The sequence below is a fragment of the Schistocerca piceifrons genome, chromosome 1 (genome assembly GCF_021461385.2).
Source record: "Schistocerca piceifrons isolate TAMUIC-IGC-003096 chromosome 1, iqSchPice1.1, whole genome shotgun sequence".
NCBI classification, from domain to species: domain Eukaryota; kingdom Metazoa; phylum Arthropoda; class Insecta; order Orthoptera; family Acrididae; genus Schistocerca; species Schistocerca piceifrons.
In genome coordinates, this window is record NC_060138.1 from 840,323,820 (window position 1) to 840,345,175 (window position 21,356).

The 21,356-nt window shown below is 38.7% G+C and overlaps 1 protein-coding gene across 2 annotated transcripts in view; it reads left to right on the top strand.

Annotated features, from left to right (window-relative positions):
• Positions 1-21,356, top strand: part of LOC124715014 (MLX-interacting protein) — a 377,416-nt gene that overhangs the window by 180,351 nt on the left and 175,709 nt on the right. For both annotated transcript variants that reach the window (XM_047243067.1, XM_047243069.1), the window contains 3 exons: positions 280-386; positions 13,124-13,197; positions 20,957-21,085. In XM_047243067.1, the coding sequence (XP_047099023.1) occupies positions 280-386; positions 13,124-13,197; positions 20,957-21,085 (310 nt within the window). The remainder of the gene's footprint in view (positions 1-279; positions 387-13,123; positions 13,198-20,956; positions 21,086-21,356) is intronic.

Consider the following 21,356-nt stretch of genomic DNA (forward strand, 5'->3'; position numbering starts at 1 on the left):
TTTTTTGCAAGAAAGCACGTAATTGAAGATAATTGCATCATTTACAAACAATATGACGTTACTCTTAATATTATATGCTAGGTCATTAATGTACTGCATGAACAACAAGGGTTCCAGCATATTTCTCTTCGACACTTCTCTTTCTGTCGATGACTCACTATCCGAGATCCTCATTCCAGTTACAAATATCATTTGATACTTCACATGACCGTACTTTTGTTAATAAGCGTTGGTGTGGTAGGTGTAGTGATGTTTGACATTGTTATTACTCTGTTGCAGGCAGAAGTTGACATCGCCGAAATGGAATCGTTTCAAGGGGATTCGTCTTCGCTGGAAGGACAAAATACGGCTGAACAACGTCATCTGGCGCTGTTGGCATATGCAGTGTAAGTATCTCCGTTTTAGTTGCTTTCTTTGCTCATCTCCTTTTTCTATCAGCATTTCCGAATTATTATTTTTAAGCAACTGTTTTAGGTATATTTTGTAGGACCACATCTAATTTCCTCCCTTCGGAAAGCAAATGCAATTAATTTTGCGACATGTTCACTCACCACATTCCATGCGGATCAGCTTCGTGTAGTATTGTCCTGCATTTAACAGGAGGAGCAATTGCGCTCCTGATATTTTCAGTTATTCGACCAGTGAGGGGTATGAATAGTTTACAGTACAAAGACGATATTTGCTTCCTGTTGTTGGACGATTTATTGTTCTGAATAAATATGTTACTGTAATACTTCATTTTAGGTCCAAATCAAACAAGATAACAAAGAAAACAAGCATTATTTATGAGGTTTCTTTACGGGTATCGTGCACTCAAAAGACCAAATGATGCATTTGGGCATCCTCATAGCTGACAGTAATCTTGTATACATGACACTGAAAACGTGTAAAGCTAGTTCGAAACAATAACACTCCGTGTTACTAGTAAGTCCTCAGACATTGTCAGTTTGATGTTAGTCCAACTTATTTTAGGAAAATTAAAATTGAGATGAACAAAATGTGTCGAAAAAAGTATGCAAAGCTTGATCTAGAAGGCTGTTGTCATTGCAAGTCATATGATGTCCACTGCTTGATACAAGCCACCTCTGGACCTTTTTTTCTTATATGTCTTCAGTTATACCCATCCAAGCTGTTTCCGCATGTTCCCACCATTTCCCATTAGGACTTCGCATCCCCCCCTCCCCCTCCCCCACGAAAACCAACGTACTTCCTTGATCCCTCTACCATCCATTCACTTGGCTTCATATCCTACCCAACCTTGGTCTGCCATCACTTAAATTGCCGAACTTGGATGGAGACTTTGAAAATCCCGAACATTTGGGTCAGACATGATTATTTTCCCAGACACATACCATCTGTCAAAGATATGTTGGGTTTTTAAAATAAAATAAACAAAACTACCTATTTTTTCAATGATTTCTTGAAGCCTTCAGCTGCCATTTTCTTAATTTCCCGTACGATTGTACAATTTCAGCCTAAGGCCATTTTCAGGTATCTCATGTGAAGGTTACAGAGCCAGGGTGCTTAGCCAAGTATACATCAGAAGTCTCCCACAGTAGTCACAGGGTCTGACATCTGCGAGGCTCTGCCGATGGTATCCCAACTGATCTACACATGACAGGCGCACAACACCGCTGACTGCCAGTGTGGTCACCTCAACACTGCTCTGGCCAGTTTTCACAAAAGCACACACATGACACAACGTAGGCACTACATAATAGTGAGGCAGGGATGCAGATCAGCCGATGCCTGGAAAACACGTGCATTGTGAGACTCATTTATAGCAGTAAGACTAACACAACCACGTTAGTGAATCGCGGTAGGAAGCTGGCATGCAAGACTACAGGCACGACTACACAGCAAACTCCTTGGCTACAGCACAATACAAACAGACGCGAACGCAGCACAACTAATGATTCTGGTTGGGAAATTAAGAAAATGGCAGCTGAAGGCTTCAAGAAATCGTTCAAAAAATTTATTGCAGATGCGGACCCTATCGCGTTGACAATTATTAAACTACCTATGTGCCAGTCATTTATTGAATTTTAACTGAGATTGATTAAAATCTGTTTATTTGTAATCAATCGAAATCCTGCAGACACAAAAGGTTTACCCAGACAGTTGTACAACAAGCATACAACACGCCCCTCCCACACTCTCCGTTCCCCTCCGCTCCCCCCTGCCCCCCCCCCCCCTCCCCTTTCAGGATACCACCAGTTGCCCTCAACACAAGTACAGATTCTGAGAAACCATGACATACGGCAGCCATAACCCAACCCAACATCACTTTCACTACTCTCCTATTACGTCTTCCACTCCAGTTCCGTAATCCACATGAGTGTTTCTCTCTCTCTCTCTCTCTCTCTCTCTCTCTCTCGTAATCATCAACAAGCATCTCGGCATCACTGCCGAGCAACCCATAGCTATTGAATGGTTAATAGATTAAAAGTCCATGACTCTGTGCTGTAAATCCAAACTGGTAAGACACTCTGACACACTGATTGTAAACTTTCCTTTGTTTATTTTATTTCATTTTATTTATTTATTCATCCATAGACAATTCAGTACAACAGTATCTACCAAAAGCACGCAAGGCTGTTTATACTTATCTCTATTTCTTTTTCGTCATCGAATTGTTGTCTTCAGCTGCTGTAAATACTCAGCTGGTTCCTTGACCTCACTATAAAGTTATATGATTTTCTTTTCAGTGTATTGATTACACACTATTTTAGTTTCATTATAATTGATTTTCAGGCCTACATTCAAACTTGTTCTAATAAGTTCTTCCATTCATTGTTTATTGCACTGGAGGTAAATATTACATCATCAGCAGCAGAAAAATAAATGTGGTTTACATGTGTTCCATTAACATGTACACTTGTGTTTTCCTAGTTCATGGTCTGGAAACCCTGTAAAAATTGTGGGTAAGTCTAATGTAAACTGCAGCATCGGTGTTTGTGAGCTCCACTATACTAACATAGTTGAATTAATTCTTTGCTTCTTAAGCACTATTTGCACTGAATTTGTTGACATTAAGTCAGAAAATTTCTCAGAATCTTTGCATCCTTGGCAAAAGTGTCATTCATACTCAGTGATATGTTCTCTGGTTTGATTCACAACTTGCAAATATTCTTTTTTGCTGCATCCATTTCTAAAGCTATTTCATCACTTTCACAAACAGTCTTCAGTCTTTGCAGGCAGACTGAGGGTTCTTATTAGCCAGGTATTAGCAATTATCATAGAATTTTACCTTTCACATGTTGCTCTTCAATCTTCAATCTTCAAAAACGTAGTGTATTCATTTATTGGGTATCTGCGTAAAAATATAGATACAGTCTCGTCCACATTCGTCATTCCAGAACCGCAAATTCAATGACATTTCAGATCACAGGCATGATCCTCAAGATTTACAAATTTCTTCAGAGTGAACTTCTGGCATGTTTAACACTCTGGTGATAACTTCAATTCACAACAGCTCATCGATGCACTTCCTGGTTGTGGTTCATGCAACTACATCCAGATTGAGTGCGTCAGCTATTTGGCAACATCAGTTAAAGGAGACTGGTATTTTCTTTATTACTGCCCTGAAATAAGCAATAATATTTTGGAAAATATAATATGTGGTTGGTCTCTCAGTACAAAAGAGTGGTGTTGAATTTACATACCATGCTGGTGCATTTCTTGAGTGAAGAGTGGAAAGACTACAGCAAGAACATCCATTTGCTGTATACTTATGGATCATAACTGTTTCAGTTAACCCAACATTTCTTTTGTTGGAATCAGTACAGAATCCACAAGCACTGATCACGTGAAACCCTAGTACATTTTCATCTACGAGATGAAGAAAACTATAGAGAGCAGAGCACAAGATGATGTAGTTACAGACTTTCTGGAAATTTTCAGTACCGTTCCACTGAGTGAACAAAATTTGCGCTTATAGTGTATTGGTACAGATATGAGGTTGGACTGAAGAATTCTTAAAATACAAAACTCAGTATATTATTCTCTCTGAGACAGTGTTGTGTATATATAGGTCACGTCATGAAAGTTGCAAAATACAGGTCCTACCGGTTGTCAGAGAAACTACTTTGGTGCAAAAATGGTGGCTGACCCTCGTCATAGTTGTAGTCTCATGCTAGCAAATATGGGATTTGGGGGGGGGGGGGGGGGGGGAATAGTCTGTTTGGCACTTTCATCAGCAATGAGCCATTGTACTTGACAAGAATTTTTGCTGTGCAGCTAGCAGTTAAAACGATATGATTTTTTCTGTGCATTACAATAATAATTCTAGGAGCATACATTATTAGCCAGTGACCAACGAGCATGCTGCTTCATCGATCTTAAAACCCACATAATGACCGTGAAATTGAAGTTACAGAAATTTGGGCCAAGTGTCGCATAAGTCATTCATTACTGCCAACACTAATTTAAAAAATCATTGAAAGATACTTGTACTTTATATATCTCTGCCACAGGCTGTACTCTGGCTTGCAGCATACTGATGTGCACTTATCTCATCAAAAGTGTCTGGACACCTATTAATGGACATTAATATGGGGTGTGCCCACCCTTCACCTTTATGATGACTTTTAACTCTGCTGGGGTCACATTCAGTGAGGTGTCTGAATGTCTGTGGAGGAATGTCCACCCGTTCTTCCTCAAGAGCCCAAACCAAAGAAAGTAGTGACATTGACCCTGCTGTATGGAGCAAAGTCAACATTCTAACTCATCCCAAAGGTGTTCCATTGACTTGAGGTCAGTATTCTGGGCAGGCCAGTCCATTTTAGGATTGTTACTGTCCAAAAACCATTGCTTCACAGAGAGTTTTTTATGGAAGGGTGCAAATTCATGCTGATAAAATCAACCATCATCTCCAAACTGTGTCTCTGTTGAGCACAGTACACAGTGCTGTAAAATGTGTTCATATCCTTCCACATTTAGCATTTTTGCCAGTGCAATAAGGCTACCACGTCATAACCACAATAAACACTATCATACCGTAACAACAATGTTTCTTGCATACTTTACTGTTAACACTGCATGTTGTGGCAGGTAATGTGTCTGAGCACTCCAAGTAACTTGTTTCCAATCATCCACTGTTCAGTGGCATCAATCTTTAAATTACGTCAAGCATCACAAAGCATTGACAACAGAAATAAGTGGCTTCCGAGGAGCTGCTCGACCTTTGTACCTCATTCTTTTTAACTCCCTGCACGTAGTGATTGTGCTAGATGGACTGCTGGTAGCACTCCGTAACTCACAAGTGATTCCCTCCACTGATTTTGTGTGATTATTTACAGTAACCCTCCGCAGTGCTCCAAGGTCCCTGTCTGTTAGTGCATGAAGTCTGCCTTGGCTAGTTGTGTTCCTTCCTATGTGTTTCCACTTTACAATCATATAACCGACAATCTGTTTGAATAGTTTTAGAAGGGTTGAAATGTCACTGGTGGATATTTAAAGATAATAGAAATTAGGGCTCATACAGAGGCATAGTGACAGACAGTCATTTTTCCCTTGCTCTGCAGCTTTGGTCGCACAATCATTGTACTGGTTTTAAGGGGGACGAAGTAGTATGCTCATTGAACGTTGGATTATAATGTGTGTTCTTAGAATTACTACTTGTTATTGTAATGCACAGAACAAATCATATCTGAATGGACCAGGAAAGGAAATAACTAGTACTAGTACAGTGTATCCTCTGCCATGGGGATGGAGATGCAGATGTAGATGCAGATGCAGTTCAGGTGACATCCACTGACAAGTCCACATTCAAAGTGACAGAGCTCTTCTGACTGACCCTTTCTGGTGTTACTGCTTTTCTACTGACAACATGCTGCCTTCTGTACGGTTGGTCTGGCTCTCGTGACATCAGTGGAGAAAGAAAGTGTCTTTACAGATACAAGAAGTGTAGGATGATGCAAGAGATCTGCAGAAGGGGTGTAGTAGTGGATGAACCAACATTTTGAGGATGGTGCACTAAAGAAAAGACAGTGGTTTTCTAGCCAGTAAAACTTAACTGTCTCTCAGTTCCTGGTAAGACCTCTTTGATGGTGAATAGTCAGCTGAAAGAAATTATGACCACAGTGGATTTTGCTCGAAACTGGCATAATCTAATACAGGCAGAAAGGCTCTACGAAGGTACCAAAATTCAATTGTAAGTGTGACAGCAGCAGAAAATCAATAGTCTTGGACTTCCATTTGTATCTTACTGGTAGTTATGTCCACATCTATTTCATATATCTTATGGAATCCGATAGAGCCGTAATTCATTCAACAGATTTTGTTTAGTCTGTGTCACACACACTTTCCAATTTCCTCATCTAAGTTAAATTTTTTCAGTTGAAGGGTGACTGTAGATGTAACATGGAGAGCCAAATGAGAGATCATTGCACTCAACCTCAGACAGAAAAATTTCAGTATCATGAAGAACTGTTAGAAAAGTTTTAAGTTTACATCACACATTAATAATAGTAATACAATAATGTATTGATATTGCTACCAACCAACCACAACACCCTACAGGCAAATTTCATGAACATATATGATTGCATTGAATCAGGTGTGTGTTTGGGACATTGCTTGTCAAATTCCTCTCTTGTAAGTCCATAGTTTCTAAAAGTGTGGAGAATACTGATTGGTTGTCACATGACCCCATCTTGCGCATGTGTCACTTGGTGGCGTGTTTGATGTACAGAAAGGTCAGAGGTGACGTATGACAGTATTATATGACTTGAGAAACAAATCTAACATTCTGTCTCACTTCTAATGTGTATAATGTACTGGAACATCATGTGTTGACTAAATTTTACAAGTGAAATATTTATAATATGAAGGAAATTGATATTAACCTCTGAGGCTATCCCCATGGACGAACTAAGATTACTGATGGTATCAATAGCCCCACATTTTGTACAATTCAGAGTTTAGTATGTCATTATAATTAATATTATGGTTATTAATAGCCAATTCAAGTATCTGCTGAATTGTGCCATTAGCGTAGATGCCTGACAGACATTCTGGTATCTACTAGATCAGAAAATTGGCAGTGTTTCCTCTGAGCTGTGAGTCAAAACATAATTTGTAATTTAGTTCTTGAAACTGAGGCAGAAAGTTTTGAAAGCGTGTGAAAATTCTATTATTTCACCATAAAAATAAATCTTGATTGTAGATCCTCTGCGTTTATAAATTAATTTGTGATTCTGTTATTGTGGTAGAAGTTTCTGCTGCTATTAATTTTCTCCATCTATTGGAGTGCCACAGAATACCACCCAAGACATGTAACTGAACTACAGATTGACTGTCAACTCATTTATGCAATATTTTTGTGACTGAGGATTGAGCATCAAATTACACATTAACCAGAATTAAGAAAGGATAATATGTCCTGAAATTGTTACAATGCCAGGAAGGATTATTTCCATAGCAGTAAGAATATTGAACCCCAGTAATTGTATCCCAGTTAAAAATAAGCTTTTATTGACATGGAAGTACAAATACTGTATGGTGAGTATGTATGCAAGGCCAAATAGTTTGATAGAAGTTGAAGTGCGCATTACAATGAACAGTTGAAGCACGGTGTCTGTTGTTATTAAAATAAATGATGACACTCATAATCAGTTATGACAGCTCCAGATAATAATTAGGTATCCAGAATGAAATTTTCACTCTGTAGCGGAGTGTGTGCTGATTTAGAAACTTTGTGGCAGATTAAAACAGTGTGTCAGACCGAGACTCGAACTCAGGACCTTTGCCTTTCGTGGCAAGTGCTCTACCAACTGAGCTACCCAAGCACGACTCACAACCCGCCCTCACAACTGTACTTCCACCAGTACCTCGTCTCCTACCTTCCTAACTTCACAGAAGTTCTCATGCGAAACTTGCAGGAGAAACTCGCAGGAGAACTGTGGCTAAGCCATGTCTCTGCAATATCCATTCTTCCAGTAGTGCTAGTCCTGCAAGTTTTGCAGGAGAACTTGTGTGTAGTTAGGAAGGTAGGAGATGAGGTACTTGTGGAAATAAGGTTATGAGGACGGGTCGTGAGTCGTGCTTGGGAAGCTCAGCTGTTAGAGCACTTGCCCGCAAAGGCAAAGGTTCCCGATTTCAGACCACACAGTTTTAATCTGCCAGGAAGTTTCAATAATTAGGAAAGTTATCCCAGTTACTTCTTGCCACCTACTGAAGTGTAGGATGCCCACCCCTGCGACATGGATGCACCAGACAGGAATTACCTCAGCGGAGGAATAGAGTACCTCCCTGGAGCTGGGTTAATGATTTTGTATGGTGCCACAATCAAAGGCAGTGATACGATGGCTGAGTTCAGGCAGGGACCCAATCCCCTGGGGTATAACACAGAACACATGCCCAGGGTTACAGGTGAAGACCTTAATGGCAGTGATGGCGTAGAGGAAAGACTACGGAACAGCGAACTGGCAGATGAGGCAACCCTCCTTTCATGAGATTAAATTAGGAGGGAACCACTGCCTTGTGATGGAGGAGAAACTCCAAAGGCTAAGGGAGACAATCCCAACAGAAAATCTTTTCTTGCGTTCGGCCTAGCAAGCCAGTAGGAAAGTCTACATATATTGCTTTCCAAACACAGAGGAGCCTCGGAACGAACCACTCAGGATTTGACCCAACTACTTCTTCAAGTACTGGTGCAAATGATGGGAGATCTGATGATATTCATCAGAACAAGATGATGAAATCAAATGGACTAAAAAATAACCTAAATATTGCCACCCTTAATGTACTAACCCCCAGTGGAAAAATGGAAGAAATGACAGATGTACTAACAGAGAGAAAGTTAGATATTTTGGGATTAAGCAAAACGAAATGGAAGGGAAAAGGTGAGAATAATTTGAGAGGAGGAGGAAAACTGTACTGGAGTACGGAATAATAGGTGTGGAAGAAATGGTGTGGCAGTGATGGTGAATAAGAATGTACAAAACTGTATTGAAAGTGTGAGATATATATCAGAAAGGATCATAGTCTTAAACCTGAGATTCCAAAAAGAAACACTGAAAGTTATCCAGATTTATGTACCTCAAGGGGAATGTAGTGAAAAAGAGAAGATGGACTTTGAAAATGAGGTAGAGAATTACATAATGCACAGGTAGGCAAAGACAGAAAGGGATTTGAGCAAGTATTGGGATGTTTTGGATATGGAGGCAGAAATGAAGAAGGGGAAAAACTTCTGGATTTGTGCCAGAGGAATGGAATGAAAATAGCAAACAGTTGGTTTATGAAGAGAGAAAGTCATGTTATCACCAGATACAGTTGGGATGGAAGAACCAAGAGTGTAATTGATTATATTCTAGTAGATAGGGAATGGGAAGAGAAAGTAACAAATGTGAAAGTAATTCCAAATGTGAATGTAGATGGAGACCATAGATTACTGGTGGGACAATGGAAAATGAATCAATGTGTGAAAAACAGAAAATAGAAGAAAGTGATGAGTATATGGGATTGGAAACTGAAGGAGAGCGAAAGTGCTGAGAAGTATAGAGAATTAATCACACACAAATTTCCAAAACAAGTTTTCTACGATGTAGAAAAAGAATGGAGTTTATTCAAAGACACTCTAGTCGTAAGAGCACAAAAAGTATGTGGTAAAACATCTGAAAAGGAAAACATAAGACAGACAAGTTGGTGGGATGATACCACAATCCAAGCAGTTAGAAGAAAAAATGAAGCATGGAGAAAGCGGTGGGTAACTGAAGATGACGAGGACCATAAAAGATATATAGAGGAAAAGAAATAGTGCAAAGAAATAGTGGAAACAGCAAATAAAAGGGCATGGGAAGAGTTTACAAAAATCTTGAAGATGATGTCAAGAGCAATAAGAAAATGTTCTATAAAATGATGAAAAATAAAAGGAAGGCTTCTGAAGTACCAATGAAGATGGAAAGAGAGGATGGTACTGTGATTGAAGATCCAGAGAAAGATCTTTGGAGAGAACATTTTAAGAAACTATTAAATGCTGAGGAGCAGGTACACCAGGAAACAACAAATACTGGAGTAATTGAGAGAAGTTGGGAAGCAGGATTAGGTCAAATTACATGGGAAGAAATGGAAGTAGCTGTGAAGATGATGAATCGGGAGAAAGCCCCAGGACCTGATAAAGTATCAGTGGACATGATAACAGCAGCAGGTCCAGTGGGAATGCTGTGGCTGTGTAGAGTACTGTCAAGTGTGTGGAGAAATAGTGCAGTACCTGACGATTGGAGAAGAGGAGACATTGTTCCCATCTTCAAAAAAGGGATTAAAAGTGTTTGTAAAAACTACAGATGAATAACCCTTATGAATCATACAGCCAATATTTTTGTAAGAATTTTACTAAATTGAATAAGTGAAAAGAGAAATGGAGCTAAGTGAAGAACAGCATGGGCTTAGGAAAGGAAGAAGCACAATCAAGCTAATATTTTGTGTCAACTGATACAAAAAAGTTGGGAGTATACAAAAGGATGATAATTGTTTTTATAGACATAGAAAAGGCATATGACTCAGTTAACAGGGAAAGGCTGTGGGAAGAAGTGAAGAAGATAGGTATAGAAGATGGATACATTAATGTAATAAAGGCAATGTACAGATGACACAATTCTTCGAAATAAGACAAGGACTTAAACAAGGAAGTATTCTATCTCCTGCACTTTTTAATGTTGTGATGGAGGGAATGAATAAGGCAGTTATAGTAAAAGAAAAAGACAAAAAGATGATTTTTGCAGATGATATGGTAATATGGGGCGATAAAGTGGTAGATGTACAGTTACAGCTTGATGTGTGGAAGGAAATAATGTAAAGGTATGGATTAAAAATAAATAAATATAAGAGTGAAGTAATGGTATTTGGAAGAGACAAAGGTGTCAATGGGAATATTACTTTGAATGGAACACTCCTCAAAGGGGTAGACAGTTTCACTTATTTAGGGTGTGAAATATGTAATGATGGAAGAATAACCAACAAAATTAATAAGAGGTTACAGAAGGGAGGCAATTTCTGCCAAACAAATAAAACACCTGATTTGGAATAAGGAAAAAGCAAAACTCCTTATGTATAAGAGTTACTATTCACTTATGGTCACCTATGGAGGAGAAACATGGACAACGACAGAAAGGGACTGGAGCAGCCTGCAAGCAGGGGAAATGGAATTTCTCAGAGCAGTTAAGGGAAAAACATGAATGGACAGAGTAAGGAATGTAGATATTAGAAAGGACCTTAAACAAGAAAGTATGAGAGAAGAAATAAAAAAAGGGGAATTATTTGTGGATTACTACAGGCTTAGTTTATCTGGTATAAAAATGTATACTTCAACATTCAGTAGAGAACTCAAACAGAAAACAACTGACTTTTTAAGTTAATGAAGTTATTGATATCCACAGTCATCTCACAGTTAACAAAGAATGTTAGCTACAACTTAGTCATTTATCCAGCTCTACTTTATGCTTCTAAAACAATGATAGGTGAACAGTCCCGAAGCTGTGTTACGAACAAAACAAATACTGCCTGATAATGCCCCTTTTATACAAAAGGGTGTACACAAATTAAATGTTGTGACCAGAACTGGCGCATTATATCGTGTAGAAAGTGCACAAAACTGCTTCATTGTTTAGCTGTCATATTTAATCTCAATGTAGCTACTGGTTTATCGGATCCCCGTAGCTGAACATAGTTGGCTTATCCAGGTGAATTGACTGTCACTTTATTATTCATAAACACTACTCAATTATAACTATAGAATTAGTATAAAATTCTTGGCTCTTGACATGATCATTAAGTTATACTTTGTACAGCATTCTCGTCAACTGCTACCATAACACTTATGTATGTGCAACAGCTGAAAGACTCATTTTTCTGGGCCCTGTAGCAAATTTTCACATACTTTTGTCAACTGCATATTCACTTACGATCTCACATGTGATCTCCCAGTTGGGTTGGTGTCATATGAGGAGCATAATGTCCAGATTGTCATATAAATGATAGTGAAGCTGCAGTTGATTGTTGTTCATCTTTGAAAGTACACCAGTTCACCAGTTGGCAACATTGCTACATTCTCCAGAAAGAACAATACTGCACATATTTATCTATATATGGCATATATGCAGTAATATTGTACTGTCCACATTTGCAGTTTCTATTTGAGATAGTGGCAGTTTTCGTAAAATATAGCGTTATAAAATTAGCCAGTAATTTTAAATGTCCTGTCTTTGTTCAACTACTGATGCATGAAAGTGATGTCCTAGTGATTCATTTTAAATATAATACAAGGAGTGTTCAGTAAGTAATGCAATACATGTTTTTTTCTAAAAGCAGGTTGGTTTTATTCAGGATTCCGATACACCATATTATTCCCCACTCTTGCCTACTAAACTGTGTTTTTCAACATAAAATCTGTTCAATGCAACAGCCTTATACCATCTATTGGGAAGGCGTGTAAGCCTGCATGGTTCCACTGTAATGGTTGTTGTTGGAGCCAACATCTTGGTGCCTTTCCTTCCTGTTTATGATCTTCTGTTAAGCATCCAGGAACTCGGCAGCAAACACCTTCAAGTATCCCAACTGGTGGATGAGTGTGTTGACCCTATCTGCAGTGGCATCCTGTTGTGAAGTGAGGTGTTTGATTGTGATCCATCGATTGCCTCGAATAGAGTGTCCGCTCATTCCAAAATTGCAGGAGTCGCAGATGTGTGCGACCAGTCGGCACGCAGGAGATCGAACAGGTTTGCATGACCTTGTTGCGATGATGAGATGCCTTGCCCAACAACTTGCCGTGCTTTTGCTCAGTGCCAGGTCTCCGTAGACATTCTGCAAGTGCCTTTAAATACCTGCTATGTCCGGTTTTCTGCCAAAAGGAACTTGGTGACACATCTCTGCGTGGAATGCACCTCGGTTGCAGACTTCATTTTCAAGGCTACATGTACCACATCCAACAAAATATTTCACGATGTCACAAATCAAATTCTGCATTTTTTCCAACATAAATTAGCCTAGAAAAATAAAATGTATTGCATTATTTACTGAACACCTCTATAGTTTAGACTTTAATATTTATTGATGATGTATGTCAAATTATTTACCTCTTTTCAGCTGATTTCAGTGGGATACATCTCTCTCTGTTTGTTTTCAGTCATAAGAAAGCAGAACACACTTGTGTGTCAATTTGCATCTCCTCTCGATGTCGATACTCACAACAAACCTGAGGTATGCATATTATGTTTCAATAGTGACTAAGATGATTTGGATATTGGAGGAGTGTAAGCCTAAAATGCTGTTGATAAGGTTCATTAGGTGGACTCGCGACAGAATTTCACTTCATCAGACAACAGTTGCTCCTCATGAAATCCAGAAGCTTGTTGAAATACCAAAGAAATAACAAAAGCTTTTCTGAAATGCCCAGATGTGTCTTTAAAAAAATTACCATTTGATTAGTTGCCGTTTTGTGTTAGATTCTAATTATTACTTTTCATTAAACGTGCAGCACGCAGTTCACATAATTATTTAGCTTGGTTTTGAAACTATCTGTTCAGTTTTCTAAACAATGTAGTGTTTTCTCTGAAAATTTTAAACTATCTTAGGTTATTGATCATGCAGTTATACGTGCTGATACGAATGAAACATCTTAAACCTTGCTTCAGAATTATTAATTTAATGCTCTTTTTAGTCATGAATTACTGCTTGCCATTTAGCTGACCGTTCCATGTCCTAGAATCCAGTGAAATGTAGTTGGTTGTTCCTGTTTCTGCTACATGTATATGTTTAAAAAAAATCGTTCTATGTACATTTGTATGTAAGTGTGTACAGTGTGGGCAAGACGTCCATGTACTCTTGTAACCCCTGTTTATTATTAAATGTTGTTATGCGGGTTGGTAGCTATGTTACTTCTTATCAATTGTTGGAATACATGTTTAAAAATGTTTTTGTAGTCTCAGTTGAGTTTTAAATGGTGTGCCTTTGCAGTTATGAGCAGTCACAGTTACACTATTAAGAAGCACTTAGTGACAAGTGTATGTGTCATGAACAGCACCACACAGGGCAGACCGTGAGAAAGATTACAGGAGCATTTTGGAAAATTTAATAAGGCTCCACCACGAAAGGCATCACTTCTGGATTGGGAAGGATGTGCTTTTGCTTTTGGCAGTGTTAAAGACAGGCCACAGAGTGAAAGGAAGAAGACAAGAACAAACATGTGCTGTAGTCTCTGTCTCACTTGAACAATCTCCTACAAAGTCGAGACGTAAATGTGCTTTGGAATTTGATATACAGAGGACAACAACGTCTGCTTGGAGCCTACTTTGCACATATGGTTGCTGCAAGATGGAGCACCTGCTGACTAAGCTTTTGCAGTGCACAAATTTGTTAATGAACACTTTCCAGGACAGTGGATAGGTCATGGTTCATCAGTAACGCCAGCTCCCGTGAAATGGCCACAAAGAAGTATTGACCTCACCACACTTGACAACTTGTTATGGGTAATCATTAAGGCACATGTAAAATGTATTAGCATTCGATACTAGCAGGTACAGAGACTTCTCGTCCACCCTGTATGCAAGTATGTGCATACATAGATTCCACTTCTGCTCCTAAACCAATGGATCCATTTGAACCAAGTATGGTACACAAATCACCTACTGTCTTGAAAAAAGCACTATGGGGGCAAGAAGCACCTACCTCTCATTGGGGTGGGTGTGAAAAGGAGGTGATATAGTAGAATAACAGAAGAACTTCTGGAACAGTTCAACCAAGTTTTCTATATTCATGAATCATTATTTGTATAATTCTTCGTGCAAAAATCTGTCAGGTAGTGTACCCCTAACAGGAGTGGGGTGAGAACCACAGACATGTAAAAATATTCAGTTGAATTAGTATCAGATTCATAGTTTTCAGTGTCACTAGGCTTGTTGATGACGGTTCACACCGAGGGGTGGTGGTGCTATTCCAGTGACATATCAGTGTATTTCTGTAATGCCTGAAGTAATTTCTACTGAACTTGGCACAGACATGACTTACTATGACAGTAAGACACCGGTACAATCCCCAAGGTTGGGGTAAGGGCAAAAAGGCATAACTCTAGGAATACTTGGAGCAATTACAATCAAATTTGGAATACATATGACTCATTATTTCTTTGGAAATAAGTGGGAGTAAGTTACCCTTCTAGTATATCAGTATGAAACACAAAACTGCCTCGTACTTGCATTGTTCACTGTGTCAAGCGGATTGTGAGAATGAGTGCTGCAGGGAGCCAGTAATGTTTCAGTCCAAAGATCATGCCACGTGGTTGAGTACCAAAGATACAATTAACGTCCTCTGTGGGGTCATAAATGTAAAACAATTGAGAATCAATCAGTTGTCACAGACAGTCCCTTTTCTTGAAATGGCAATCAGCTACTGTTGTCAATATGCCTCAAACAAAACAGAAATATTTTGATCATATTAAGCAGAGACACAGTAAAAATCAAAACTATAATGAAGAGATAACAGATTATCGATCATTTCATTGACTACAGGTTATGTGGGAACGTGTCACCACAGTTTGCGCAAGTGAATATGAACATCGACACAAATGTCACTTTCAGGGAATCAGGGAATGAGCCAGCACTTCGTAAGTTGCTGAATCTGAGGGATGATGTGAAAGTCATGTACAAGAAATAAGGCAACAAGCCGTCACATCATGGGCTTCTGAATCCAAGGAGCGACGTGAATGTCTCTTAGAAGGAATATGGGAATGTCCCATAATATCATGGGCTAGTGAATGTAAGAGTCAGTGTTGGTACCGTCTACAACCAGTACGGGAATATGCTAGCACATCAGTGGCCTAGGTCACTCATACTAATTTATTTCTAGAAGGTTTCATTATGATCGAAGCACATATTACAGCAATCATAAAAGTTTAGTGATGGATAGAGTGAGGTTTCAGGTATGTGCCACTGCCCTGGAAAAGTCCGTCTACCACCAGTCACAATACCTTTAGAACTGTTTCTCTTTTACATGTTTGGAACTACCTCAGAATGGAAGCATCTCATTATGAATGCCAGGTGAGCTTACTCCATTGTTCAAGGTTCAATGTTATCTCTGGATGAGCTGTCTGTGCACACGTGCATGTGTGCACGTGTGCTCGCGTGGGGGGTGGGGGGTGCGCGTGTGTTTGGACATATGCATATGGGCCAAAGGCTGGTAGAGGATAAGAATAATGAACTAACAGAGCAGTCAGACTTACAAAGCACGCTGATGTCAAAACATGATCCCATAACCAACTCTCATAGCACTCCAGTACATGTTCCACTTAACAGTCAAAACCCAGTAATGTGGTGCAGTAGTTACAGCACTGAAGAAGGATTTAATTCCTCACATGGCCATCCAGTTTTAGAATTTCCATAGTTTCTCCAAGCCTATTAAAGCAAATGCACAGATAGCTCCTTTGAAATTCCCATGACTGACTTCCTTACCCCAACCATCTACAGTCCTGGCTTGTGTTCTGTGTTTAATGACCCTGCCATTATGGGATGTTAGTCACTCGCTTTCCTTTTTTTCCATTATAATGTACCTAAGTTTTTCAATTCCTCTTCCATCAGTTATCTACAAACTGGTTGATAGCAGAAGTCATATTTTGATTATATGTGAAGTAATTATCAGCCAACTGTCTCTTTTCTCATTACACTGATTTCTCTTCCTGTTGCAGATTACTGCAAATTTCCCATTTAGTCATATGACGCAGTCTCATCATAGTATCGTCCGCCCCCGGTAGCTGAGTGGTCAGCGTGACAGACTGTCAATCCTAAGGGCCCGGGTTCGATTCCCGGCTGGGTCGGAGATTTTCTCCGCTCAGGGACTGGGTGTTGTGTTGTCCTAATCATCATCATTTCATCCTCATCGACGCGCAGGTCGCCGAAGTGGCTTCAACTCGAAAGACCTGCACCTGGCGAACGGTCTACCTGACGGGAGGCCCTAGCCACACGACATTTCATCATAGTATCCCTGCAAACACTGATTTTTGTATTGGTTCCCTCCAGTCAGTCAGCTTATGTGCTGTAATCTAATACAGTAATACAATCTGATATATCTATGACTGTTTATCTATGGTCCCATGATGCCTCTCTCATTGCAGAATGATTGTTACATGCGTACAGATTTTCATTTTGTGAACATAGGTTTGCTGGAAGACAGTACACACAATTTTGAGAAGAATGCACAGCATATACTAGTTGATTGGATTTCCTGTTCATATGGTGTGCTGATAACTGACAACCTCACCATACACCTTATTTTGTCTTTGAGTGCACAAATGTGTATTGACTGAGCTGCAAATCTGGTGAACGAAAGGTGTTTCAGAACATTTCCTCGACTCCTGGGAGTATAATTACTTGAAGAAAAGGCACCTTCATTTCTGCACTGTATTGTAGACATAGTTCGTGGATCATCTGTGGAATTATGTTACAAAAGGAGACATTAAGTCAGAATAAATCACACTATATTGACACTACACAAGTATGAGGCAGGAAGAAGTATAATGACACACAGTGCTGATATGAGTGCAGTGTAATGTGCCATGTTTAATGAGTTGTGATTTGTGCATATCACATAATTTTGGTGTGTGAGCCATCTTTTTGTAGATTCCAGTACCTAATATTACTAAAGGGAATGCTGTTGCTCACAGTGCATTTTTGAACACATGTCTTGTAAATATCTTAAATTTTTAGGTGGTTTATGTCTGTCCCTTTGTGGTTTTGCTTTTGGTATCCATTTTCTAACTGAAAAACACTGTAAATTACTGTAACCGTCAGTGTACTGGACCCAGTGCCAGATCTGCATCAAGCAATGTTAACTGGAGTCTGGGAGCTGTCACTTGAGGAGATTCTTAGTGAAGCCAAACATCTGCCCATCTCATCTCAGCGGCTGTATACCATTCTTGTTCTCTGTTGTTTTGTGGCGCAGTCTGCTGTGTGTGCAGAAGATGTGCATGTGTTTTTTTGGTGTTGTATTTAGTTTTAACATAGGTTCAAAAGTGGTGTAAAACCTAATAATTTTACATAAATAGTGACATTTTACACATCAAAATGGTATTATTCTGGATACCTTGTGTGCTTTAACATCAGTTTGGTTTGAATGCCTTTAAATGTCAGTAGGTGCATGTATTTTTCTCCTTCCTTTATTTAATTAAATTTTACAATATTGCTTTGTCCATACCTAACCTTTTGTCAAGTGCTCTTTGTCATGATTTTAAAATTACTTTCTGCTTAAGTTTATATCACTTTAAGAGAATACGTACTCCTCCTCCACCACCACCACCAACAACAACAACAACTACAACTACAACAACAACAACTACTACTACTACTACTACTGCTACTACTACTACTACTACTACTACTACTATTACTAGACTCCACTGATGCATAAAAGCTTCTATGCCATTCTTGCACATTTTTTAATATCATTAGCCAATTTTCCATTAGATTGTTGTCTCAGTCTTTCCCCTTCTCTTGGCATTGGACACAGGCATCCTAGCTCCATCTGCTACCTACCAACCATTCACCTTGGCTATGTAAGTCCTTCCCATCTCCTTACCTTTTTCATTACGTCTTCTGCACCAGTCTGTTCCTTAAACCCTTTGTTTGTTTTCTTATTTCTCCCGGCACTTCTCTAGTATCTCTCCATTGCTTGCTAGAAAGCCCTCAGTTTTTGAAGAGTTATCACATTAGATGTCCATGACTTAATGCCATAATGCCCCCCCCCCCCCCCCCCCCCTGTACTCTTATGGGTTATGGGTTTTCATAGTGAATCTTACTGAATTTTTGTTCTGTATTCTAAAATGCTTTGGAAGACATTTCAAAATAGTCCTATTTATTACTGCACATTTTGTCATAATTCTGATATTGTGTGTTTGAAGCTCTTGTCTTCAATTTTTTTGCTGCCTTGTTCCATTGGAAATTTTCTTCCTTACTTCTCTTTGTATCTGCAACCTATTTTACTGCTTATTTTAACGCAACATTTAAAAGAAGTGATCCACTTTTCTTTGTCTCTGCAATCTTTATCTTCTGAAATACTGAACTAGTCATGTAATTTAATGTGATATACTTCTGAATTCGTAAATAAGTTCTTAAAATTATGTTTCTGATTTCCTGCCTGATGAGTCCATTTTTTCAAAATTTGTACGTCTTTTTAATCTGCATGATATGTGCCTATGATCACTTACAGTAAATTCCTCTTCCAACCTGTCTTTGGAGCCTAAAGGCTTGCTGTTTATTATCCCAAAATAAATTTTACTCCAGGTAATTGTGTTATCAAGGTACACGTAAATTCTCCGTAGGCAAACTAATGTTAACAAGAAACAAACACAGAAATAGTTGGGTGTGCACCTTACAGTGAAGCCTGAGTTTCCTCTGTCTGCTATTCCCAGTTTTCTTTTACCTGGACTAAAGCATCCATGTCTTGCGCCTTGAATGTGCCAGTAGGGGCACTAACAAACCTTCCCATGTTACACTTACCTGGCACTCAGCTCAGAACTAGTATTAACACAACCAGTTCGGATGCTGATCATGTCACCAGAGACCTCATGCCAGTGTGGTCATTCAGTGTCTGCCATACTTTGTGTCTTTCATAAGGCATTGAGTCAACAGGAAATCAGCTGCTGTTACATTGACTAGAATGCAAGCAATCCACCAAGATTGTTACCATATGAGTGCTAACGACTGCATGGTATGAATGTCTGAATCGGACACTAAAACCTGCGTTAATTCATTTCCTTAATTCTCACTCGGCTGTGCTTAAAGGCTGCCCTCCCAATTCATAGCAAAGTCATCTTTTGCAGCTAAAAAGAGAGGAAATTTACAACAAAATCAAGTTTTCGTTCACATGCTCATTAAAATGTTTGTCATAAAAAGATAGTGAATTCTGTAATATGTTGTGAAATAAATTTACATCAGTTTGTTAACATTTCTCTTCCTCTTCCTGTGTCTTTCATGTTTCCTATGTGTTGACTATAAGATTTTCAACTATTAAAATGGTCTTTGTAGAACTTGGGCAATGAAAACTGATCTGTTTTAATTTTGTTTGTTAATAAAATGCATTGAAATACTTGGCAGTGTTAGTATGTACAATGTTGTATCACAAGTCAGGACAAAATACGTAATGTAACTGTTAGAATGTAACTGATATTAATTGTTTAAACAATGGAAAATCCAGGGTACAATAATGCAATATTATGAAAAGGATATGCTAGTACTCGCCATATATCGAAGATGCTGAGTTGCAGATAGGCACAACAAAAAGACTGTCAAATAAGTAAGCCTTGCACAAAAAAGGCTTTCATTGGAATTAGGCAACATAGACTGCAGTTTGGCATCGACAGCGAGAAATTCTGGTCATATGTGTGTGAGTTACATTTGCATGAGTGATTGGCCAAAGGCTTACATGTTTTACAGTCTTTTTGTTGTGTCTATCTGCGACAGCATCTCCTCTATACGGTGAGTAGTAATCTGTTCTTTTCATAATGACATTAATTGTTTGTCTTGCCTTCTTTTCAGTTTCTCGTATGATTGCCTGTTTAGTGTCCATACTATGATTGTAATTAATATCTTTAGTTTGAATTAATTCATACGTTGCTACAAATTCTACCGCACACAAAACTGCTGAATTTTCAGTCGAGTGCATATTAAAATTATGAAAATCGGAGTTTGAAATACTTTGCCCCAACAAACTGCTCTTTTTTCCCAGTCCATACAAACATATTATGTTCTCTTCACTTTCTCATACAATAAGTTATTTGAAACATCTCAGTCCTACATTTTGATATAAAATATTGGTATAGAAAACAATGTAGCATATTTTCATTAACTGTACTTTTCCATGTATCTGTTATTCTAAGATCACATTCAAATGTTTCTGCTTTGCAGTACATTAACTAACATTATTGAACCAGTTACATAATCTCACAGTCAAAATATACTGATTTTTTTTTAAGGCAGTGGTTTTGGAGGGGAAATACTGGAAGCGTAAACTTGCAGCTGTAACAGCAGAGTACAAGAAATGGAGGATGTTCTACAGAAACAGGTTGGCTGGCTGGTCATCGAAAGATGGAAACAATGAGGTGGTTAGTGGAAGTTTACTTTGTATAGTATAATGTAATTGAAACTTATAAATATTTAATCTCTCTCAATTAATTTGCTCTGGGTTTGAATGAGTGGGATTAAATTTGTTTTGATAAATCCTTTATTCTTAGAAATTTATGAGGTACAAGTCTGACAATGGAAACTCCAGGTTGGAATATCAACAATGTAGGAAAAGACAGATTGCTACTTACCGTAAAGAAGGCATGTCAAGTCGCAGACAGGCACAGTAAAAGACACACTCACATATAGTTT